The following is a 23,149-nucleotide window of genomic DNA, read 5'->3' as shown; positions in this document are numbered from 1 at the left end:
AAATTTTTAAGTTGGGAAAACGGGGTGTTACACTATCCGTCTTAAAATGTTTGATGACCGTGATTTCCTTTTGAAGGATGTGAGGTATATTCCTGAACTTAAGATAAATTTAATATCTATAAGCATGTTTGATGGTCTAGGATATTGTACTAGAATTGAACGTGGTATGATAAGAATCTCTCATGGTGCATTAGTTATAGCTAAAGGGTCTAAAATACATGGTTTATATATTTTAGAAGGTTCCACCATTATAGCTCATGCATCGGTTGCTAGTGTAGACGCTCTGGACATAACTAAATTGTGGCATTTGAGGTTGGGTCATGTTAGTGAGAGCGGTTTGGTTGAGCTAGCTAAACAAGTTTTGCTAGGGAATGAAAAATTGAACAAACTAGATTTCTGTGATAATTGCACATTAGGCAAACAACACAAGGTGAAGTTTGGAGTGGGTGTGCATAAATCTAGTAGGTCTTTTGAGTATGTTCATTCGGATCTCTGGGATCCAACATCAGTTAAAACTCATGAGGGAGGTTCATATTTCATGTCTATTATTGATGATTATTCTAGAAGGGTATGAGTTTACATTATGAAGAATAAAAGTGACGCTTTTGAAAAATTTAAAGAATGACATACACTTGTAGAAAATCAGATTGGAACTAAACTGAAAGTGTTGAGAACTGACAATGGCCTGGAGTTTGTTTCAGAGAAGTTTAATGAGTTTTGCAGGAAAAAAGGTATAAAGAGGCATAGAACCGTGACATACACACCTCAACAAAATGGTCTTGCTGAAAGAATGAACAGGACCTTGTTGGAGCGTGTGAGGTGTATGTTGTTGGGAGCTGGATTGTCCAAGAGTTTCTGGGGAGAAGCTGTTAGTATTGCAACATATTTGATTAACAGATGTCCATCAACAGGGATAGATTTGAAGACACTTATAGAGGTTTGGAGTGGGAGACCGGCAGACTACTCTAATTTGAAAGTTTTGGAGCTTTAGCATTTGCTCATGTCAGACAGGACAAACTTGATGCTAGAGTTGTGAAGTGTATTTTCATGGGTTATCCTGAAGGTGTGAAAGGTTACAAACTGTGGAAGATGGAACCTGAAGGATCAAAATTTATTATAAGCAGGGATGTTACTTTTGATGAGACCCGCATGGGGATGAAGTGCAAAGACCTGGAAACAAACTCAGAAACGGGGGTATAGAAAATTCAGTTTGAGGTGGAGCCTACCACTGATGAAAGGTAAGAGAAGGATCAGACTTCAGTACCTGATGAGAGTGAAGGCCAAAAAATAATTAATCCTGACTATCAGCCAACAAGAGATAGGCAAAGGAGACAAATTAATCCACCTGAAAGATACGGTTATGCTGATCTTATTTGTTATGCTTTGAATGTAGCTGAAGAATTGCAAGACTCGGAACCAAAGAACATCAGGGAAGCATTACAAAGCAATGAAAACAAGGATTGGCTGAAGGCAATGAATGAGGAAATACTTTCATTGGAAGAAAAAAAAAACCATACTTGGAAACTTGTTTCATTACCTAAGAATCAAAGGGTAGTGGGAAGCAAGTGAGTGTTTAAGAATTGTCTGGAGAGACGTTAAACACTCAACATCAGCCTGGAGAGGCGGTGGTAAGAATACTCATGGTCAGTCTGGAGAGGCGGAGGTAACAGTACTCATGATCTACCTATTGAAGTGGAGTTTCAAGGTGGAAGATATAGTGTGATGTACGTATTTGCTAGTTAAGAGGTAGAAAGCTCTGCTTGAGGTGGAGTCGAACACACCGGAAATGGTACGACTATGGAGAACCTTGGGTGCTATGCTGTAGTTGTGAGCAAGGGAATTCTTCATGAAGATGGAAGGTATTCCGGAGGTTGAAGAATGTATAACATGGCTTGTGGGATTACCATAAAAGATCAAGGGTGATTGGATGCAAGAGAATCTTCAGGAGGACGGATTTGATCACTTCGGGGGCTGAAGAGGTATGGTGTAGACTTGATTAACTTCATTGAAGCATAGATGAAGGTTGGAGAGAGCAACAAGGTGATTGATGGTTAAATTGACATCATCACTATTTTAGAGTCAAGGTGGAGAATTATTGAAAAGTGACTCAAAAATGTGCATCCTGTCTGTCAAAATGGGTGGCCGATTTGTACCACATGGTGGCCGATTTTGACCTGGTTTTGGAGACTTTTGTCTCGTGAAAAATTGGTAGCCGATTTTGCAAACTCGGTGGCCGATTTCGCGTAGGAGGAGAAAAATAAAACAGCTTGTGGGTTTGTTTTGTTCCAATTTTTTAGGGATGCTTTCCACTATAAATATAAACCTTGTATCAGATGATTATGTGTGTAGAAAACAGGGTTTAGAAGCCAACATACAAACTATGGTTTATAGAGAATTTTTCTTGGCAACAAACACTAGGGTTGGGATTGTTTTGATCCACCTTGAACAAAGCACTATTAGGATTGAGTCTCTTAGTCATGAGAAGAGGCTGGGACTTGTGTAAAATTAGGTTTGGAGACTGATTCTTGTAACTCAATATCTCTTTGTAAAGAAACTCATATCATTATAGTGGAACGGAGAGCTGCTCTCTCCCCCAGACTAGGTCATCATTAGACCGAACTTGGTAAACAAATTATTGTGTTCTCCTTCTTCCTTTTATCTCTTGCTGTTTACTTTTGTTTGAATTATTTGCTATCCGCTTGATTTGATTACTTGATATTAATTTGCTCCATGCATCAAATTTATTATTGGTGTAGTTTTCAGAACGAATTCACAACAATTTTAAATAGATAACTGTCTGATTGCTTAAACATAGGGAATTCAATTTGTGTATATCGAGTTAAATTTACAAACTATTATCATTAGATATGAAAGTGTGACATTCACTAACTTACCATCACCCTAATTATATCTTATCTTTCTAGCAAATTTACTTTGAAGTTGACATTCTCTCTACCCTTGAGTTGATACTACAAATTGATGAAGAATCCCAAATCTTTTGGTTCGTGGATATATACAATAATTCTCAAAAAAGAGAATAATCACTCAGCCAAAGCATTTATACCAAAAGCTAGATTGAATCTTATTTATTGAATCAAATAATAATAAACATTGGAATTTTCATCACACAAACTTTTGAAGAATCTCTTCCCATACCCATAGCCAGCCTTACAACAGTTTTTGCATTCCATGATTCTGAACCGGGACCAAAGTGAAAAAGGACTCGGATTAACTCTAATCTTTCTCCACATCAGCCTCAAAACCGAGCATCATACCTAAACATAACCTAATACAAATAATGTTGCAAATTTTGGTAGTTAGTATCAATTGATTACTTTTTCTTAATTGGTAGTGGGTAATTTTTTTCTTCATAATTACTTTTTTTTTTTTTTTTTCTCAAAGCATCCTACGACTAGAAGGTAGAGACTATTCTTTTCAGGTTCAAAGATCTATTAAAGGAGTTAACATCTCTCAGCGAGTCTTCGAACTTCTGAAACTTCGCATAATACTTATTAAATAAATTCTATTGGATTACATTCTTTTGATAGATTTTGTCCACAACACAGCATTGGTTTTGTTCCATCTACCTATGAGAAGATTGTATATATTAATATTACTATAAGATAACATTATAATAATGTTCATGATGCTGAAAATGAGACTTTTTTTTTTTCAGCTAATAAAATAAATAATATGTTCATATTCCTTTTCCAGCATTGATTGATTGTACGGACATTAACCTCCAAAGATATTTGAATTATCATATACAATATGATGCTAAATCCAACTTGTTCAGGGCAATACATTACGAGTGTCACCATCTACCAAATGATCAATGAGCATTTCCCTTATCCAAACAAATATGTGAAAGAACTTTAAATTCCTTTTCTCTTTCTTTCCTATCCAATTTAACTATAATTATTTCTGTTTTATACTTTTCTATATATTATATATTGCAATCCACTTTCCTCACAAACCACTATAAATAAGAGGTAACGAAATCTAAAAATTTCACAAGACAAAACAAAAACCTTAGCAATAAAAAAAAAACTTTGAATATTTTCAAGATTCATATTTTTATATATATTTAGTAATGGATAGAGTAAAGGATTTGGCATCAAAGAAAGCTGCAGTTATATTTACAAAGAGTTCATGTTACATGTGTCATAGCATCAAACAACTTTTCTATGAACTTGGAGCAAGTCCTGCAGTATATGAACTAGACAATGATACATATGGTAGAGAAATGGAATGGGCTTTGAGGGGTAATTTTGGATGTAACCCTTCAGTTCCAGCAGTGTTCATAGGTGGAAAATTTGTTGGATCTTCAAAAGATGTGATATCTCATCATGTTGATGGATCTCTCAAACAAATGCTTATGGATGCAAAGGCCATTTGGTTTTAGTCATATTTCCATTCAGAACTCTTTATAGTTTATACACCAAAAGTGGTGTATGAAAGAGTTCTGATACTACTTTACAGACAATGTTTAAATAGAACACACCTAGTTTTCTTGTGTGTCACTCTTAATTTTCACTTAAAGAAGTCTATAAAAATTTGACTTGTTTTTGGTATTTTCTAAAAGGCTAGCTATGTGTCTACTAAGATAAAACTTGATCGTTAGGGCAGTCAAGTGGACGAGGCTATACCGACGGGTGTCTAAGGAGGGTAGATGTATGGAAAGTGGATTTGTGAGGAAAGTGGATAAGGGATCAATTTGAACTCGTGACTAACCGGTCACAAGGAATCAATTTGGCCATTGCGCCATGGCTCATCCCATACAAAAATGTATATTGGAATGTTGATGGAATTTTTTTTTTTTTATTTTATTTTATGAAAAACAAGATCTTGTATATTGAACTAATGCCAAGATCTTTAAATATGAATCTATATACCACATTCATATCTATTTGGAAGGTGTATCAAATCATACAAGTACTAGTAGTGAATAAGATGTTTTTACATGGATTGTGTTTAATTTAATTATGCAGCAAAACTGTTGAGAATGATTACAAATTATGAATGAAATTTTGTTTGATTTAGTAACCATGAGCGAATTAAAGATTTGATTACGAATCATTAAAAACGATTAGAACTCGAATTCCCTCATTTTCACTTACATGTTCGCAATTTATCTACTTGCACAATTAAGTTTTACAAAAACAAGTTAAAATCGACAAGGTTTAGTCCAATTCATTGGCTCAAAACCCTTTATTCATAGCAATGATCCCTAATTCCTTAAGTGATCGATTATCAGTCTAAGCCTTAAAGAACACCAATTTGTAATGAAGAAGTGATAAAATTCCTATAGGAAATAAATATCATGACCAAAGACCATATTTCTAGCTATCACTACTTATTTTGCAATAGCGAAGTATTCATAAAATCGACTCGGTAGTGATCGCAATGAAAGTCATTAAGAATAATAATCAATGTATAAAAACATAAAACATCAATTACATGAATATTATGAGAACTGAATCACATGAAGATTAAACGAGGTTCTTCTTTATCTAAATGTAGGGATTTGGCTACTCGTGATCTTAGACATAACAATGAAAAAAATTGATGAGAATGCACATGATAGAAGTTGAATCTTCAACTTTCTAGCTTGCCAAATTAATGTTATAGTTCTTTTGACAATGCCAAAATACCATAACAATATTGAATCTCACAAAAACATTTAAATACTATAAGAAATTTACGTCATCATCTGCAAACGTATCGCTTCACCGGACGACTTTCTGCCTTAATGCCTAAAAAAATGCTTGCCTAATGGTCCTAATCCTATCGCGTCGCCAGGCGACCAATCTGTGACGTCAGGCGATCCACAGAAAGTTGAGATATTGTAAAATTTATCCGATCTTTGCTAGGCACGTTTTGCATTTGTCAGACGATGGCAACTGATCACGCCTGCTCGTCATGCAATGGAAGTAGAATCTTCATTTGGGATATTTCAAAGTCCTCGTCCGGCGAGCTTAACAAAGTCTATACTTCTCTGTTGTTTGGTGTTACTCCAAATGATCAACCTATTTCGCTAAACAATTGAAATAAACAAAACTCCAAGAATTATCCAGTTAGGGAGAATTTATCAAAACATAAAACAGTTAATTTAGACCCACAAAACTATGAATACATCCTCTAAAAAAAATGCATATGTCACAAGTCCAATTAACCCGGAATCGGCCTAACATGAATGTGTCAGAACTTATAGAAGAAAATAGAAGGCAGTGGCGCATAAGTTTTGTGGAGAGCAATTTTAGTGAGAGGGATGCATCATGTATTTTAGCGATACATCTTTTTGGGGAAGATCAAGTGGATGAGATGAGTTGGAAATTTACTCAAAATGGAATTACCACTATATCATGGAACACTTGAAGTGGTAGGTTGAAGTGGAAACCAGTGCAGCAGGTGCAGTTCATGCGCGGGTTAGTATGGGACTGGCTGAAACGGGTGTAATAGTCAGAGATGGATTGCACCGGATGTGGGAGAGTTGAAACAATGTAGATGCGGCTATTGTTAATGATAAAAACTGTTTTAGTACAGAACCTGTGTGGAACGTTAGTAAACCGAGTCCTCGAGAGGTGGTAGCATGGGTTTAAAGCAAGCTTTAATGTGGCTTATGAATATAAGCTTCTCCAAAGCGTCAATTGAACTAGATTCCAAACTAGTCATAGATGGCATGGCGGGAAGACCTAGTCATAGAACAGAGGGGATAGTACTTTATTGGCTTGTACGACAATCTTGTATTCTTTACCAAACTTTTGGAGAGGTTTTATTCGGAGACAAACCAACAATGTTGCTAGCTAGAGCAGCATTGTTTTATGCTAGTTGCCAAGTTTTTGACTATATTCCTCCATATATTAATACTACTTTGATGAATGCCAAAAAAAAAAAACCTAAATCGGTAATACTAATAACAAATAAATACGCAGATGACACTAAAAGATGCCGAAAAACTTTTTTACTAATGAAGAGTTATCACACATCAATTGATTACTTTTTCTTGATTGATAATTGGCTACTATAAACATGGTTATTGGTTAAATAATTTTTTCCGTAATGACATAATCATCATGTTACTTTAGACAGGACAATTGATCACTTTCATAATAACATTTGGTTGTAGTTTTTTTCAAAGAAAAACATCCGATTACTATAGACATATTTTTTTTTTGAATTAGCAAAATTTATTAATCACAGGAAGCTTTGAGCACAAGATGAGCAAGAGCACGCAAAAGGGAATACAAAAGAGAGAAACAAGAAAAATAACAGCAGCAGCTGAGCTAACACAGTAATAATTACTATAGACATGGCAGTTGCTTAAACAAAATAAATCTGAATTATTTGCATAATCATGTTACTTTTTATTCTCCCGTTATAGATCAATATCAACAAAAGTAAAGACAATGGATATGTAAGAACATAGCCATGCAGATGACACTAGGAATTCCTTTTTTTCCTCTTCTGGCCTCTAGACTTTGCATAATACTAATTTAATTATAAGGATTACATTCTTTTGATAGATTTTGTCCAAACACAGCGTTGGTTTTGTTCCATCTGCCTAAGAGAAGTTTTCATATATTCACATTACTATAATAATGTATATAATAATGTTCATGATGCTGAAAATGGGACCGAAAGAGTTTTTTTTTGGCTAATAAAATATGTTCTTATTCCATTTCCAGCATTCCTTGATTGTTGCTGAATCCAACTTGTTCATCATGGCATTACATTACCAGTGTCACCATCTACCAAATGATCAATGAGCATTTCCCTTATCCAAACAAATCTCTGAAAGATCTTTCCTTTTCTCTCTTTCCTATCCAATTTAACTGTAATTAATTTTGCTTTCTACTTTTCTATATTATATACAATGCAATCCACTTTCCTCACTAGCCACTATAAATAAGAGGTAACAAAATCTCAAATTTCACAAGACAACAAAAACAAAAGCCTTAGCAAAAAAATACTTTGAATATTTTCAAGCTTCATATTATTATTTACTTTGAATTAGTAATGGATAGAGTAAAGGATTTGGCATCAAAGAAAGCTGCAGTTATATTTACAAAGAGTTCATGTTACATGTGTCATAGCATCAAACAACTTTTCTATGAACTTGGAGCAAGTCCTGCAGTATATGAACTAGAAAATGATACATATGGTAGAGAAATGGAATGGGCTTTGAGGGGTAATTTTGGATGTAACCCTTCAGTTCCAGCAGTGTTCATAGGTGGAAAATTTGTAGGATCCTCAAAAGATGTGATATCTCATCATGTTGATGGATCACTCAAACAAATGCTTATGGATGCAAAGGCCATTTGGTTTTAGTTATAGTTTCATTCAGAACTCTTTATAGCTTTATACCAAAAGTGGTACGAAGGAAGGAGTTCTGGTAATATTTTGCAGACAAATGTTTAAACAGGACACATTTGGTTTTTCTTGTGTGTGATTCTGTATAATTTCAGTTGATACGAAGTCTGTATAAAATGTAGTCTTGTTTTTTGCATTTTCTAAAGGGCTAATTATGTGTCTGCTAAGATCATAAACTTTGATCATAAGGGCGGTCGAGTGCACCAAGTATCAGGTGGGGTTTGAGGAGTGAGGAGGGTAGATGTATGTAGTATTAGCGTACTACTCCCGCATGTAGAGAGGTTGTTTTCAAGATTTGAACTCTTTCGTGACTAGTCGGTCACAAGGAAGCAATTTTATCATTGCACCAAGTTTTATCTCATAAAAAATGTATAACAGAATGGTTGATACTTGATGGAAAACAAAATCGTTTTTTTTTTTTTTTATGGAAAACAAAATTTGTATATGGAACTAATGGAATACATGAATAGTATAAAATCTTGATATTCCGATCTAGATTCTATGTCATAGAAAAAGCACATCATTACATGCGGTAAATGATCTTGACTGTTAATTTGAATCAAACGGCTATGATTACACAATAACAGAATCAACTTTAAATGATCATGACAGTTAATATGAAATCAGACAATTGAAATTAGAAACAGTGTGACACGCTTATTGCATCAGATTCATTTCCTTATATACAAGGCCTTAAAATGACCTAACTAACAAAATTTCTTTTAACTAACTTATATTAGCTAATAATAACTAGAAGTAACAAAAAAAAACAAAAAAAAACAGTAGTATCCTCAGATATATTTGTTAATGCAACTATAGGATTTCTGGGATTCACATTTAATATAGACACCATGAAAAACAAAGAACATTGCTTAGGTTACAAACTGCATCCAATTTAACCATGAAACGTTTTTCCTAATTTAAGAGTGTATATAATATATATATATATATATATATATATATATATAATAAATAGTCATCAATTAACTCAATTGTAGGCAAATTTTCTTTACAATAAAGTTTGAAGGGTATTGCTTGAATGAATGAAGTAAGATTGTTTTCCATTGAAATGAAACTCGTTGGCTTAGTAAAAAGGAATTAATTCTCCCCTTGTTGCTGGAAGCCAGCCAACTTACATTAATATTCCAAGTGTTTAGAGGACAACCATATATATATGTGTTGATTCCCAACCGCACAAATGGGGACCTGGTGCCAGGGGAATAGGGATATCATAACAATAATATCAAGTAGGAGAATCACTTTGATGTAGAGATATATTCAGATTTTGTAGTGTGGGACGTGCATGGCACCTATTAATACAGGACAAAAAGGTGATGCTGACACATATTATGTCTCTTTTATTATTCCTTCACATCTACATAGTAAAGATTGTCTCACACTCCCTCAATAGAGTGTGAGCAAGGTTTTAGATTGATGTTGCACTTGTATTTCAATTCTTCATAAGGTTTTTTCTAAATTACCTTTGAAAAATGGTGGGTAATTTACCCACCAACTAATCATAATGAGCAATTTATTGGTGGAGTCAAGATAGTTTATGGATACCACCTAAAAAGGTGAATGTTTATTGGTTGGGGTAAATTACCCACCATTTTTCCATGGGTACCCTAGTTGTCACCTCTTCATAATTGTTGCAATCAAATATCGTTGATGCAGTAATATATACTCAGTGTGTGTTTAGTTCTAAGGTGATAAAAAATAATTTTGAATAAATTTATTTTATAAAATTGATTTTAGTTAAAAATGAGATGAATATGAACAAACAACTCTATCTTTCTATATATTTTACCTAAAATTGATCAAACAACTCTCCCATTAATAAAAGAATATTGATCATGATTCCCTAAAATTTCGCCATGAATTTCTTTACTACTACTATAAAATACAAGATTGGTTGTGTATGCATAACGTGGAATATAATATTTTCCTAAAATATTTGACTTGCAAGAGCACTAGTCTACCATGCCGCACACCAGACCCGATCTTAGAGGAGTGCAAACAGCTCAACTAAGTTAGGCCTCTAAAATGTATGGGCCTAAAAATAATATAGCCTAATATCCACACCCCATTCAAATAACAAAAACATATTTTCCTTCTTCTTCTTTCTTCGGTACGCGGTTGGGTTTCTTCTTCTCACTCAACACCTTTCTTTCCTTTAATATTTTTTATTTCATTTCATGTTTAGAAGTTCTTCTGATTATAATTTTTTAATGAAGCTTAGCTACACGAACTTTAATTTGTTACACGTTGCTTAATGCTTATTAGTAATTACTTTTTAAAATTTCAATGTATAATTGCTAATTTTGTTGAATGTTGCAAATATATGGTTCTAATATATGTTGAATGTTGAATGTCGAAATTTTTGTTATATGTTGAATGTTGAAAAATATAATTGCTAATTTTGTTATATATGTTGGACGTTGAATGTTGACAAGTTTTGGTATATGTTGCTAATATATGTCTTATTTCATAGGACATGCATATATTGATTATAAATAGCCAACCTCTATCAAACTAAAACTAAAATGTATTTTTGCATGTACGTACCTACACCATAAATATGACTATATGAAGTTAGATGTTGCAATGTTTAATTGATTCCACTCCCACTTCTTCTCAAAAGGCAATGGTTTTCTTTTCACTCTAATCGTGTATTCCATAAGTTCTGCATATAAGTAGAAAGAATCAAACAAGTTCAGTGGATGCAACAAACGGAATCTTGTTATCACCGAAAGCAATATCAGATTCTCAGTCTCAACCTTTCTCCATAACGATTCAGAGCAGTTGATCGTGAGAACCAGGTATTAATTGACCACTTTCAACATTAAGAAAATTACATTAACTTAATAAGTTACTGTTTTAATTTGTTTATGTCGATCAATTAACAGAAAAATGTTCAACACAAATAGTTATGGTCTCACACCTAGTCTAAGTCTACTATAGTTGAAGCATATGCCTGTAAATATGTCTCCCAACTTGCTATATCGAATAAAATCACACACTTATTGAGTATCGTAAAAGCACAACCTCTTTTCAATGTGCTTCCTAAGTTAGTTCCTATAAATACTCTCATTTACCACCATTTCATTTCAAAATAACCTCAACCATCATATATAATTTTCTATCTCACTTAAACTTCCAAACCCAATACAACCATCAGATCGAATTCAGATTCGATTCGATCTGGTGGTTTGGGCGGTCTAAATAACTCTTAAGGTAATAAATCTAAACAAATATTATCTCAAACTTAGACTTTCTCTTTATTTATTTATTTTTCTATTTTATTAATTTATTTACTTTTTGTTTCTAGAAGAACAACTACAAGAACTAGAACTTTTAACAGTATCATCATCAAGATGGACAAAGTGATGAGGTTGGCATCTGAAAAAGGTGTGGTGATTTTCACAAAGAGTTCATGTTGTCTATGCTATGCAGTTAACATTCTGTTTCAAGAACTTGGGATTAGGCCTATGGTTCATGAAATTGATCAAGACCCTGAAGGAAGGGAAATGGAGAAAGCTTTGTTGAGGTTAGGTTGTACTGCACCTGTTCCTGCTGTGTTCATTGGAGGGCAACTGATGGGGTCCACCAATGAAATTATGTCCCTTCACCTAAGTGGCTCACTCACTCAATTGATCAAGCCATACCAATCTCGTTCTAATTGAATCATGATACCTTCCTTGTTGCTGGAAGAATAAACTGGCTTTGTGATTTAGTACATTACTAGTAGTGACTTTAGTATTGTTAGTTTATGTAGTGTTTTATGTTTCAAGTGCTTTCTAGTATTTAAATAGCTATAATGTAATCACATAAATATTCTTAATGAAGTTTGATTTATATATGACTGTATCATTGCCCCAGCAATTTGATGATTTATTTCCAGTCTATATTGATTCATGATAAATACTTGCTTAGGAACAAACCAAAATTAAAAAATTTAGGCACACTAATGTTTTATTTTTAAAAAACAAAATGTTTTAATAATGTTGAATGATGTGACTAATTTATTTAACTTTTATTTTTTGCATTGTTGTGTGTGTACCTAAATCATTTTATCTGTATTTGTATTTGTGTTTATGCAAGACTATCTCATGATTCGTATAGCTGTTTTCATACTGCTAGCTAATAAGGGTTCTAAAAATATGTTCCGCACCGCAATCTGATTTGTAAAATCAAGGTTTTTGATATTTCTATGACTGCAATATTACGATGATTATGAGTGTATTAGTCTCGTTTGAATGTGATTCTCTGCCTTATCAAGGAACATGATGTGATTATGGTCGCAAATTCGTATCCCCTAACAAATTAACAACTAACATTTGCTTATGAAAATACCGCACACTAGTATAGTGAAGGGGCGTATCCTGAAAGTTTATTCTTTCATGCATCTAAGAAAGTTGTTCCACCTCCTTCACTCTTTTCCCTGTCCCTTTTTCTTCAAATCAATTTCTAGCAGCTACCGGTAATACTATTCAGTAAACCTTCAAATCATTCTGCATCTTGTGAAGAAAAATATTCTCTGAAAGCATGTAAGCTGCTTCACATCCACCAAAAAACTAAGGGTTTGTGAAGATATTTTCAATATTCATTTCCTAAAATTAGTGTTAGTTTTAATTTTTAACAATGAGAAAGGAGATTCTCTTAAAGTAAACATTTGTCTTGCATTATTTATCACAAGAGCTATTTTCTCAATTTCCTGAAATGTCTAACTAGGATTTTATCTTGTTTCCATGGAAATGACTCATAAGTATTTCGTGTTTCATCTTCTTATTAGCAAGTTAAAAATAAATGCATATTCTAAAAAATGATAACAAAAAAAATGTTCTTTTACAAAATAAACGAAACTAAAGAGGTTGCGCTTGTCTCATTTTGCATGTGCATTTTACGAGTCAAAATCAGTTTTCCAGTCATATTATTAAGTATCTCTCTGTCTTAAGTTTTTCATGTCAAAGAGGGGTAGCTTCTCTATGGGCAAAAACGCTGTAAAATAGAAAAGCATTTCAAACTCTGTCTTAGGTTTTTATTTTATATTAGCCCAACATCATAAAATTCAGGTGGACCTATTACCTAACAAAAATGTATTTTGAGGTTATATCTCTTCAGATGATGTGTGAGACTCTGACCACTTTGCAAAATGTTTCAAGAGAAAGAAAGATATTGTGCTGGCATCAAATTTTTCATCTGTTGGCGTTGCCACATGTTTAAAAGTGGAGGGAAAATTCTCTTCTTTTATGGTTTAATGGATTCTTCACCTTTATCCCTGTTAAATTAAAGGAAGGTATTACATTCCTTACCTTTTCTTATCTTGTGATTATTATTATTCTTTTCTTTTTTCCTCCACAAACAACAACCAATAATTTCCCCACACATGTGAGTTTCCACCTCTTATAACACAATCCAACACAAAATCTACTTCCGTTCTCCCACCAAGTCGAATCGGGGTTGTAATACCACTTGGTGGGGAGTTCGGGGTGCAGAAAAAACAACGGATTAATATTCGATGATAACAAGAGAGATGTCACATCTCCATTCAAAACATTAAGATATTATGTAAATGAGTCATATTTTTTAATATCAATATTTTAGTCATTTATAATCGATGTGAGACTTAATCACTCACAAATTTAACTGTTTGCACTTAAAACACAGCAAATTACACGAAAGCATACCTTGGCTTAGCAAAACTTGAACTAGGTTCATCCAAAGAGGTACCGCTGTAAATTAATCCAACAATCATTGCCATAAGTAGGTAGCTTGAATTGGTGAAACGAGAGAAATTGAAGGAGTTTTAAATGGTCGTTTTTTATATACTACTGGTCTTAGCCCCCATTTTAAATGCGGGTTTAGAGTTCAAAATCAGAAAATAAGTTATTTAATTAGACAAAGAGAAAAATATTAGACCGGATTAGACAAAGAAATATAAAATTATACATAAATCAATTTAAATAAAATGTAATTTTTTTTAGTTAAATAAGTGATTTTCACATTTTTTTTCAATATTATTTTGTTTGTTTTTGTGATTTCGTCGTCTTTGCACGACTCTTTTTGTACGGTGTGTTTTTAAATTTCCTGTTTTGGTGTGGTGTTTATTTGATTGAGATAGAAAGATTAACTTTCAACAAGTGCAGATTCAATCAATAATTTTGACGTTATCAACATTGCTGATCCAAAGAGACATGTATTCCCGACACCTGAATATAGTCATATTTGTAGGAATCGTATTATATATGTCGTTTTATGTTTTTATTAACATGGATATTGTGAATTTGCTCACGTGTTCATTTTTTCTGTTTTTAACGGCTTTAAATTTGTATTATATCGATGTACTCTATCAATTTTTTGGTGTTGTCCTAGGTTCAAACCCCAAACCTTGCATATACTATGCATTGTCCTTATCAACTGACTTAAGCTCACAATGACGATATACTTTAACAATTTAAATGAATGAGAATGAATATCGTTTATTTTTATCAAATAATAATAATAAAAGGTAAAATTGAAATAAAAGAAGGGAAAAAAAATTGAATCCCCGTCATAAAGGGCTAATTTCTTTGATAGGTACTACATCTATCATCCACTTTGCTCAAATGAAAATCTAAGTCGACTCATGATCAGGGGGTATACGTTTGATGGTTGGCTTGCAGATCATATGTTCAACTCTGGGCGAGTTGCAGTTTTTGATCTTTTTTTTTTTTAAATTATTAATATTAAAAATGGTGTTGCGGGGAACCAAACCTGTAACACCATAGTAAAATGCTCTCACCCAAACCACTTTGTTATAGTTTTTAAGTTGTTAAAGTTGTACTTTGTTAATATATATAGTTACTTTGCAAATTTTGTCACACCAATATCAACTCTCTGGATCCGCCTCTGCTCATGATGAAAATATATTGAAGTTTATGGGCAAAATTCTATCATTTGCTATTATTGTTTTTATTTTCACTACTCATTTCTAATTCAAAATTGACTACTGTTTACTTTAAATTTGATTTATTTAGATTGGTTTAAGGATTCAATTTGATTTTTAAAATTTAAATTAGGTTTTGATCCAATTTGATTTGATTGGAAATTAATATTAGGATTAAATTGAATTATTTGTTAAGGTGAAATATGATAAAATTGTAAGTAAAATAATTTAAACAAAGGGAAGATACTATACCATAAAACTGTAGTACAAACTTTTCATTCACTAATTGACAAAAATAAATAAATAACATAATGCATAATAATGTGTACATAGTATTTAACTTGTAATTTAAAATGGTCCACAAGACCTAATTCTATGCTAACCTAAGATAGATTGCCGATATTTAATTCACATTTATTTTTGTATATAAAAGATATGAGTGAATACACTTCCAATCGATCAATTTTTTAGTCAAATTAATCGAAATAGCTAAAACATCATTCAATTTAGTGAACGTCTATCAAATTAATCTCTTAGTCAAGTTTCGTCATTAGAAACGCCAATATGTGAAACGGGTTGATGGATTGTACTTTCCACTTGTATTCCATGTATGTAAGGGCTAGATTCTATTGAGAATAGAAAGAAAAATATGGAGATATCTGAAATGGAAAGACATGTCGAAATTGATTTATCGAGCGTTGAGGAAATATATGTAAAAGACTCCTCGATTGCAAATGTTTAAAATACACGTCTGAATTCCAGTACAGTTAAAGAACACATTAAAGCAAATGTTCAAACTAATGAAGGTGCTAAAGGTTATTGAAGATGTCCAAGATACTTAAGAAACCTATGCAGCTCAAGATATTGAAGCATGAGTCATCCATGAAACCCAACCAACTTAGGATACTCAGGCTAATGTAAGTCAAATAGGCAAGTCAAGAAAAGGGAAAGATAAGGTAATTGTGCCACCAGAAATAAAAACAGCAATAAGAAGGGCCAAAAGCAGTAGAGTTCATATTACAATTAATGAAGGCCGCACTTGATTTTGATTAATCCACTGAATATAGTAATTTAGATTACAAATATGGGTGAAATTGGTGGTTCCAACCAAAATAATATTGAAGTTGATAGTGGTGAGAACAATGATAGTTACAATTTAGATTATGCAATCATCGATTTGATAGTAAGTGAAATAATTCAATGATGAATATGTTTTAATTTGACACTATAATACTATGATTTAAATACTCATTACTCAAGTCATGGGTTATAATGCAACCAAGTAAACAACGACTAAATTGAATAAGTAAGAGAATATAAGAACACAATTGATAATTTTCAAACAACACTGTTCATCTTCAACCTTGTGTCAGTGATGGTTTCAACACCTAGTACAGTACAATAATATGTTAAAAAAAATCAAACAAACATTTTATTCCTATCAAATACTTAATCACTCTCAACTCACTTTCTAAATGACCAACTTCATCCATCAATCTAGCTTCCCAAGCATCTCCACTGACACTCTCTTTACGTGCGAAGTCAATCTTGCCCTTCAAAGCTCTTCACCAGTGTCATTCTTTTTAGAAAAATGTTAACCAGTGTCTCTAGGGCACTTTTTAAGAGCCTTAAATGGAGATTTTTTATAAAAATTTATGCATTTAATGCATTGAAAATTGAACTTATTTAACTTGTTTAAAGAATAATTTTCTAACTTAGTATGCTTAAAGAGTGTCCCGATGACACTCGTTAACAAAACCCTTCTTTTTAATATGTCATAGTTCTTCAGCTTGATCAACTCATAGGAAAAATTGCAATTATCTTCATCATCTTGCAAAATAAATCAATAACGAGAAAAAATCATTACCACCATCTCAACATTTACGAACAAAACCAACCCATTTTCGTGAACCTTTGGCGAAGGGCGGTTGTAGAATAGTCTTCTTGGATTCTTTTGTGAATTGACCTTTTCGCATAACACACCTTTTATGACACCAACAATCAAATATGATTTACTCACCATCAAACATGGAGGTTTCAGATGAAGCTCGACGTTGAGAACTTTCTTTAAACACATGACCACCATCCATTATTTTGCTTTGAGCTTGAACAACTTTTATGAATTAGAAATTTTGTATTTGAGATTGTCGATGGGGGATTGAAAGAATTAGAGTTTCAAATTTTTAGGAATTGAGAAAGAAGGAAACCGTTAAAAATCAATAAAAGATCATGAAAAAAAAATTGACTGCAATTTTTAGCAAAAAAAATTGTCCATATTTACTCCTTAAAAGAAACAAAATTGTCTTTACTAACCTATCGTCCGACGAGTTAAGATTCTCTCCATTTTGAGCGATAGAGACACAAAAAAATTTTTTTGAAAAAATCCAAAATTATTAATGTTAATGGGATAGGACTCATTATCTATTTTACATGTCTATGCATCTCTAAATTGCATGCATACTCCATTTATTTTATCAAATTAAAAGGATCTTTACCCTCGTCCGACATCAACATTTTTAACGATCCAACTTAACATATGTAAATTGATAGATAGACCATTCTATCATTGAGAGACTTACAAGCTAATTTCGATTAATTAAAGTCAAAATTAATCGATTGATCAAAATGAAGAGGAACCAAAAAAAATCTTAAGCTCGCACGCAAAGAATAATAAAGCAGGTAACTATGCAACACACATTGACGTGGCAGAATCCGAGTAGCTTGCAAAGCATTGGGTTTATAGATCCGTTTGCAGAGAATAAAATCACTCTTCGTCTCGTCTCGTCTCGTCTCGTCTCGTGACTTTTCTTTCTTACTCAGTAGTAACCGCTATCTATCTCTCTACTAGTACTGTTTAGTGTTAGATCTTTCTCTCTCTGTTCAGATATACAGAATAAAACAAAACGCAGTGAAGAAGAAAACGTACACACGTCACACTCAGATCTCTCCTTCTTTAATACTACAACAACACTTTCACTTCCATTAATGGCTTCTTGACCAGGTATCAACTCTTCTTCTTTTTCATTTCTTTGCTCAATTTCACTTTAACTCATGTTCTTGTTTATTTGTTTAGATTCTTTAATTTCCGTTCCAATCTAGGGTTTAGTTTCTGCTAAATATCCTAGATTCAAAGATTTAGTAATTTTATAGCTTATATATTAATCAGTTCTGATTTGGATTTATACGGTTTTGCTAGTTTATTGAGAATCGATTTTGATTTCAATTCAGTGACATCTCTAGTAACGATTGTTTGGACAAGTAAGTGGATCATATGAAGTGTTCATTTGGTTTGATTGCTTCACCACCTATCATCCATTCAGATGTTCAATTTTTCCAAGCTTCTTCTAATAACCAAATTTCCCTCAGAGTCACACAGGTTAGTGTTGTTCATTTCACTCTTCGTTATATGCATGCTGATGTAGATTCCTTTGATAATTGAATTGCAAGTACATGGATTGGAGTTGATGGAATGGGAATTCTTTTGCAGGTGAGCAAGGTGAAACCATATCGTTTGATCCAACAAAGTACCATTTTGCAGTTCTGCAAGCTTATTAGAGGTGGACTTAGGCTATCATGGCAGAAGGAGAGGAGCGAATTGAACTTAAATTCCGCATATATGATGGAACCGATATAGCACACGATACTTATCCAGCATCTACTACAACTGTGGGTGCCCTTAAGCAAAAGCTAATTACTGAGTGGCCTCAAGGTTAGTCATCTTGTTGGGGCGTGTTTGTGCATTTTTTTTATGTAAACTATTGTTTTAATTCTCTGTTGATGCGTTTCACAACAATCTGGTGATCTTATAATCTGTAACATTATAATAGTCCACCAAAGATTTAAGTTACTATCAAAATGATCAAAATTGATGTTGTCACATTTTTTTTCAACTCAAAAAATTGATGTCACATGAAATATTGATTTGATGTTAAATTTTTTTGGAGGACTAAGTTAATGTTAGGTGTGTCCTTTGAGCACCAAAACACTAGTTCAGTCTTTCGCCAACATTAGTTTTATGTAAGTAGACAGTTGATAATTATTTTTCTCCTTTTTACTTAAATCTTTTTTTTTTTTTTTGACGGATTCCTTTATATATTGAATCATTGTTGTAAGATACTCCATAAAGACCTCATTTTAAGAGGATACTATACTTACCTTTTGGCGACCGACTTTCATATGTATCCAGCTATTTCTTTTGCTGCATAGTTGAGGACAATAACAACAGTTGTGCCTTGCCCTATTAATTTCCATGAAGCATCAATTAAAAGTTTTCATTTTTTTCTCATTACATATATCAATCCTTTTAGTTACAGAAATGCACGCCGTTCTTCTGTAGCTCTACTTGTGAGTCGAGTGTTCCCATCTCACTTGTTCAGCCAAAAAATACTTGCATCGTCAATATTGCAGATAAATGACTCATATAGTTTTTCATTTTCTCCTGTCTACCGCATGTTTGCCTTACCATTTAGTGCAATCTTTCGTTTACAGGCAAAACAGTTACACCAAAGTCAGTTAATGATATAAAGCTTATACATGCCGGTAAAGTTTTGGGAAACAGCGAAACGCTTGCTGAGTCCAGAATAACTATCGGTGACATCCCTGGTGCTATTACCATGCATGTTGTAGTACAGCCTCCTGTAGCTAAAAAGAAGACAGGTTTGTTCAAAAACTTTATCTGCCCTTTTGCTAAAGCAGTATGGCTACGAGTACTTGTGTCCTGGTACAGGAATTGCATATTAGTATATAATAATTTGGAAATATAATTTTAAGTGTTTGGAATCGTGTGATAAATACATTTTCACTTCAATTCTGAAATTTTCAACAAAACTCTGTAAAATTTATCAAGTAAGCAAAACTCCCAAAAGATAGCACAAGATTTGAAGGGATGACGTTACGATTTGTTTTATTTAGAAACAGACCAATCAACTCATATGTTGCTGTGTATGCTCTTTGTGTACCAAGAAGTACTTGTACTGACTATATTACAATTTTCAACTAACATATAATTTATGGGTATTCAAATTTGTGCAGTTATCATTTAATTTCGTTTATTGTAGGTCATATACAGGGTGTAGTTTATCTCTTAGCCCCTTGTCAATTTTTGTCAATCTGTTTCCATATCTCACTTCACAACCTGTAGTGTTTCCTTGACATGATAGAGAAGTAAAAGATGTATATATAAACATTTTATTATTTCTATCTAGCCAGTAGTCTTTTCCATTTAACTTACTTTCATAGTTAGATTTTCGCCACCTTTCAAGTGCACAGACATACACACCTGTCAAGTGCACAGACTATTTTTATAAACAAATAACTTTCGCTAAAACATGCTAAAGTTTATAAACAAATAACTTTCGCTAAAACATGCTAAAGCTTAGAAGACATAACAGTAACAGTAATTCTGTAAAAACATGCTTACAAAAAAAAATATATAATTATACTAGAAGATCGAAGAGCTCTCTGTATGTTGATTAATTTTTGACTTGCATTACTGTAAATATATCCATTTATTGAGTTATGTTTAGTTGCCTCTGAGACGTATTTTTAATGTTTGACAAACTTGAGTGATATATTGCTATATTTTTCATGTGCTTTTCCCTTGGCTACTTCACAGAGAAGAAGGAGAACAGGCAAAAGACAAATTCATGTGCATGCTCATGCACTATCCTATAGATTACAAGGCATACCTTGTGGCTGCCCTTGAAGATAAGGTTGCAATTTTCCTATTTTCAACTCTGGAGGATGATGGGTAGGCGTTGCGCTATCCAATAGTATTGCATAAAGACATGTCTGGCTTTGTGAAATCATTGTTTGCTTGCTTCTATTAATGTCAATATTCGTTTCTAGTTTGTCTTCAGAGTGAAATCAGATATCAACATTGTAATATCTAACCTCAACAAGTTCAATAAGGGTGTTGCATGCCACAAACCGTGAGTTGCTATATAATTCCAGCTCATTCGGCCCCCAACATTCGATGGCATATTTGTTTGGAAGTGTATATTTTTAGGGGGGAAAATCCCCCCTCTATATGTATGATTTTGCTGGTGGCATTAAATGTATCACGTCAATGTTTAATGACACCGAGCATATCATATCGAAATGGGTTGGCTTAGTGGAACCTCATTAGATTAACGGTGGACAAATATGTACAAGGATACCATGGGGGCCTGGTTCAAACACTATGAGAAGAGGGTGAATTGATAAAAATCGCTATCCATGAAGGAGGAACTTGTGGATTTTCATCCTAAACAAATTCTATCATGGAAAACTCTTTTAACGGTGTCTTCTCTACAGATTTGTAAGGTTAATACCTTACCATTTGAAATGCTAATGCGATGCCATTAAAGTTTAGACCGACTATTAGAGTATTTGACTTTTTATTTGAAAATTATTATAGTATTTGACTAATAGTCAAATTAAATTTAGTTTAATTGAGAAACTGTCCTGGATTAGAAACTAAATGGACCCAAATTATGATAAAGACCTTGTTAGTTGTATAATCTTGCAATCAAAAAGTATTTAAATGTTATCATAAGGCATGCAGTTTTCAATAGGATCTTCAGAAAGATCTGTTTAAAAATTAAGCCGAAATATGGTATGAAACTGGTTGTAATTTTTTGGGTTAATAGTGTTTTTTATCTCTGTAATATATGTCATTTTCGGTTTTCTTCCTATAAAATTTTCGGTTTGATTTTAGTCCTTGTAAAAAAAAAATTCTTCCGGAAAACACCCTTAATAGGCCTTTTTCAGAATTTTTTTAAGAAATTTTGGTTTTTGAATGGCTTATTAAGGGTGTTTTTCGGAAAGAAAAAAAAACTTTACGATGATGCAAATCAAACCGAAAGTTTTATAGAGGTAAAAATTGGAAATGACATATATTACATGGGTGAAAAATACTATTAACCCAAAAAATTACAACCAGTTTCATACCATATTTTGGCTTAATTTCTAAATGCTTGCAGAAATTATCAATTTTCAAATATTATTATTATTATCATTATTTATAAATATTGATTTTTAATGTTTTTTTAGATATACTAATTAAATGTATCAATTAAATTTGCTAACTAACTTTATATTTGATATTTTATTGAGTTATTATGAAATTGGTACGAGTTTACACCACCGTTTAGCAATGATTAATCTTGGTTCGGAAATCTGTAGGACACATAAGGTGAGTTCTCTCATCTCATCCAAATATTTTTCATACGCATGAGACAGAAATTGAATTACTATCCACATGCTTAAGAGGCTCTAATCTATTATCACTTTGACAAAAAAAAAATTCTAAGGTCATAGTATACATGTTACTTCTATGTGTTCGTACAACCAGTTCATCCTTCAATATTCCATTGCAAATCAATGAAGCATCATTGATACGTGGTTTCGAAAAGGAAAAAAATAGTAACAAGGTTGCTTTCTTCATAAAAACCAAATTAAGTAGTTGGGACGAAACACCAATGATGAATCGTTACTGATTTGAGCTTTTTGATCGACCAATGCACAATATAATTTCTTACAATGAATGGTGTTGACAATATGGAGAAATGTTTCGGTGCTATATCAATAGTTTTGGGCAGCGATTTAAGAATTTTTTTTGTCAGTGATAAGGAAAGCAAGTAGGCAAGACACACTAGCAGTTTCCATCAACTCATCCAATTTGTAAAATCATTGCCAAGTATTGACGCTTACAATAAACATGAGTCTACGTTCTTCAACCAATCAAACTCAACAAATTGTATTTAAAAAGCTTGATGAATGCATTCTTTCAACAAGAGATGAAATTGGATATACCAATGAGAGTAGAGAAATTAAATTATGTATTACTGATAAATTTTTAATAGAAGATTC

The 23,149-nt window shown here is 32.8% G+C and overlaps 5 protein-coding genes across 9 annotated transcripts in view; 4 read left to right on the top strand and 1 right to left on the bottom strand.

Moving 5' to 3' along the window:
• Window positions 1-23,149, bottom strand: part of LOC11430011 (OVARIAN TUMOR DOMAIN-containing deubiquitinating enzyme 5) — an 84,146-nt gene that overhangs the window by 11,752 nt on the left and 49,245 nt on the right. The gene's annotated exons all lie outside the window — the stretch shown is intronic.
• On the top strand, window positions 3,997-4,962 carry LOC11433570 (glutaredoxin-C11). Its single transcript, XM_003625824.4, has one exon. The coding sequence runs from the start codon at window positions 4,094-4,096 to the stop codon at window positions 4,403-4,405; it is 312 nt and encodes a 103-aa protein (XP_003625872.1). The 5' UTR covers window positions 3,997-4,093; the 3' UTR covers window positions 4,406-4,962.
• Window positions 7,925-8,750, top strand: LOC11430010 (glutaredoxin-C11). Its single transcript, XM_003625823.4, has one exon. It carries the CDS (start codon window positions 8,020-8,022, stop codon window positions 8,329-8,331), a length of 312 nt encoding a protein of 103 aa, XP_003625871.1. The 5' UTR covers window positions 7,925-8,019; the 3' UTR covers window positions 8,332-8,750.
• Window positions 11,450-12,236, top strand: LOC11433569 (monothiol glutaredoxin-S11). 3 transcript variants are annotated; one of them, XM_003625822.4, is made up of 2 exons: window positions 11,450-11,607; window positions 11,705-12,236. In XM_003625822.4, the coding sequence occupies exon 2, from the start codon at window positions 11,748-11,750 to the stop codon at window positions 12,054-12,056; it is 309 nt and encodes a 102-aa protein (XP_003625870.1). In that variant the 5' UTR covers window positions 11,450-11,607; window positions 11,705-11,747; the 3' UTR covers window positions 12,057-12,236. The 3 variants fall into 3 exon arrangements, with proteins under 3 accessions (XP_003625870.1, XP_024626085.1, XP_039683544.1); XM_024770317.2 differs by having other exon boundaries at window positions 11,702-12,236; XM_039827610.1 differs by having other exon boundaries at window positions 11,472-11,602; window positions 11,698-12,236.
• On the top strand, window positions 18,085-21,376 carry LOC11423397 (membrane-anchored ubiquitin-fold protein 3). Of its 2 annotated transcripts, none has more exons than XM_003625820.4 (5): window positions 18,085-18,299; window positions 18,527-18,674; window positions 18,786-19,007; window positions 19,787-19,954; window positions 20,913-21,376. In XM_003625820.4, the coding sequence occupies exons 3-5, from the start codon at window positions 18,872-18,874 to the stop codon at window positions 20,969-20,971; spliced, it is 363 nt and encodes a 120-aa protein (XP_003625868.2). In that variant the 5' UTR covers window positions 18,085-18,299; window positions 18,527-18,674; window positions 18,786-18,871; the 3' UTR covers window positions 20,972-21,376. The 2 variants fall into 2 exon arrangements, with proteins under 2 accessions (XP_003625868.2, XP_024626084.1); XM_024770316.2 differs by having other exon boundaries at window positions 18,495-18,674.

Source organism: Medicago truncatula, chromosome 7 (assembly GCF_003473485.1).
Source record: "Medicago truncatula cultivar Jemalong A17 chromosome 7, MtrunA17r5.0-ANR, whole genome shotgun sequence".
In the NCBI taxonomy this organism is placed as follows: domain Eukaryota; kingdom Viridiplantae; phylum Streptophyta; class Magnoliopsida; order Fabales; family Fabaceae; genus Medicago; species Medicago truncatula.
The sequence above is the reverse complement of the archived record's forward strand: the minus strand, read 5'-3'. Positions and strand labels throughout refer to the sequence as shown.

Bases quoted from the DNA above. Each gene is read 5' to 3' on its own strand.
- LOC11433569 (XM_003625822.4), top strand. From the start codon at position 11,748: ATGGACAAAGTGATGAGGTTGGCATCTGAAAAAGGTGTGGTGATTTTC.
- LOC11423397 (XM_003625820.4), top strand. From the start codon at position 18,872: ATGGCAGAAGGAGAGGAGCGAATTGAACTTAAATTCCGCATATATGAT. The intron at 19,008-19,786 runs GTTAGTCATCTT...TTTCGTTTACAG, and splicing joins AATTACTGAGTGGCCTCAAG to GCAAAACAGTTACACCAAAG. The intron at 19,955-20,912 runs GTTTGTTCAAAA...GCTACTTCACAG, and splicing joins TGTAGCTAAAAAGAAGACAG to AGAAGAAGGAGAACAGGCAA.
- LOC11430010 (XM_003625823.4), top strand. From the start codon at position 8,020: ATGGATAGAGTAAAGGATTTGGCATCAAAGAAAGCTGCAGTTATATTT.
- LOC11433570 (XM_003625824.4), top strand. From the start codon at position 4,094: ATGGATAGAGTAAAGGATTTGGCATCAAAGAAAGCTGCAGTTATATTT.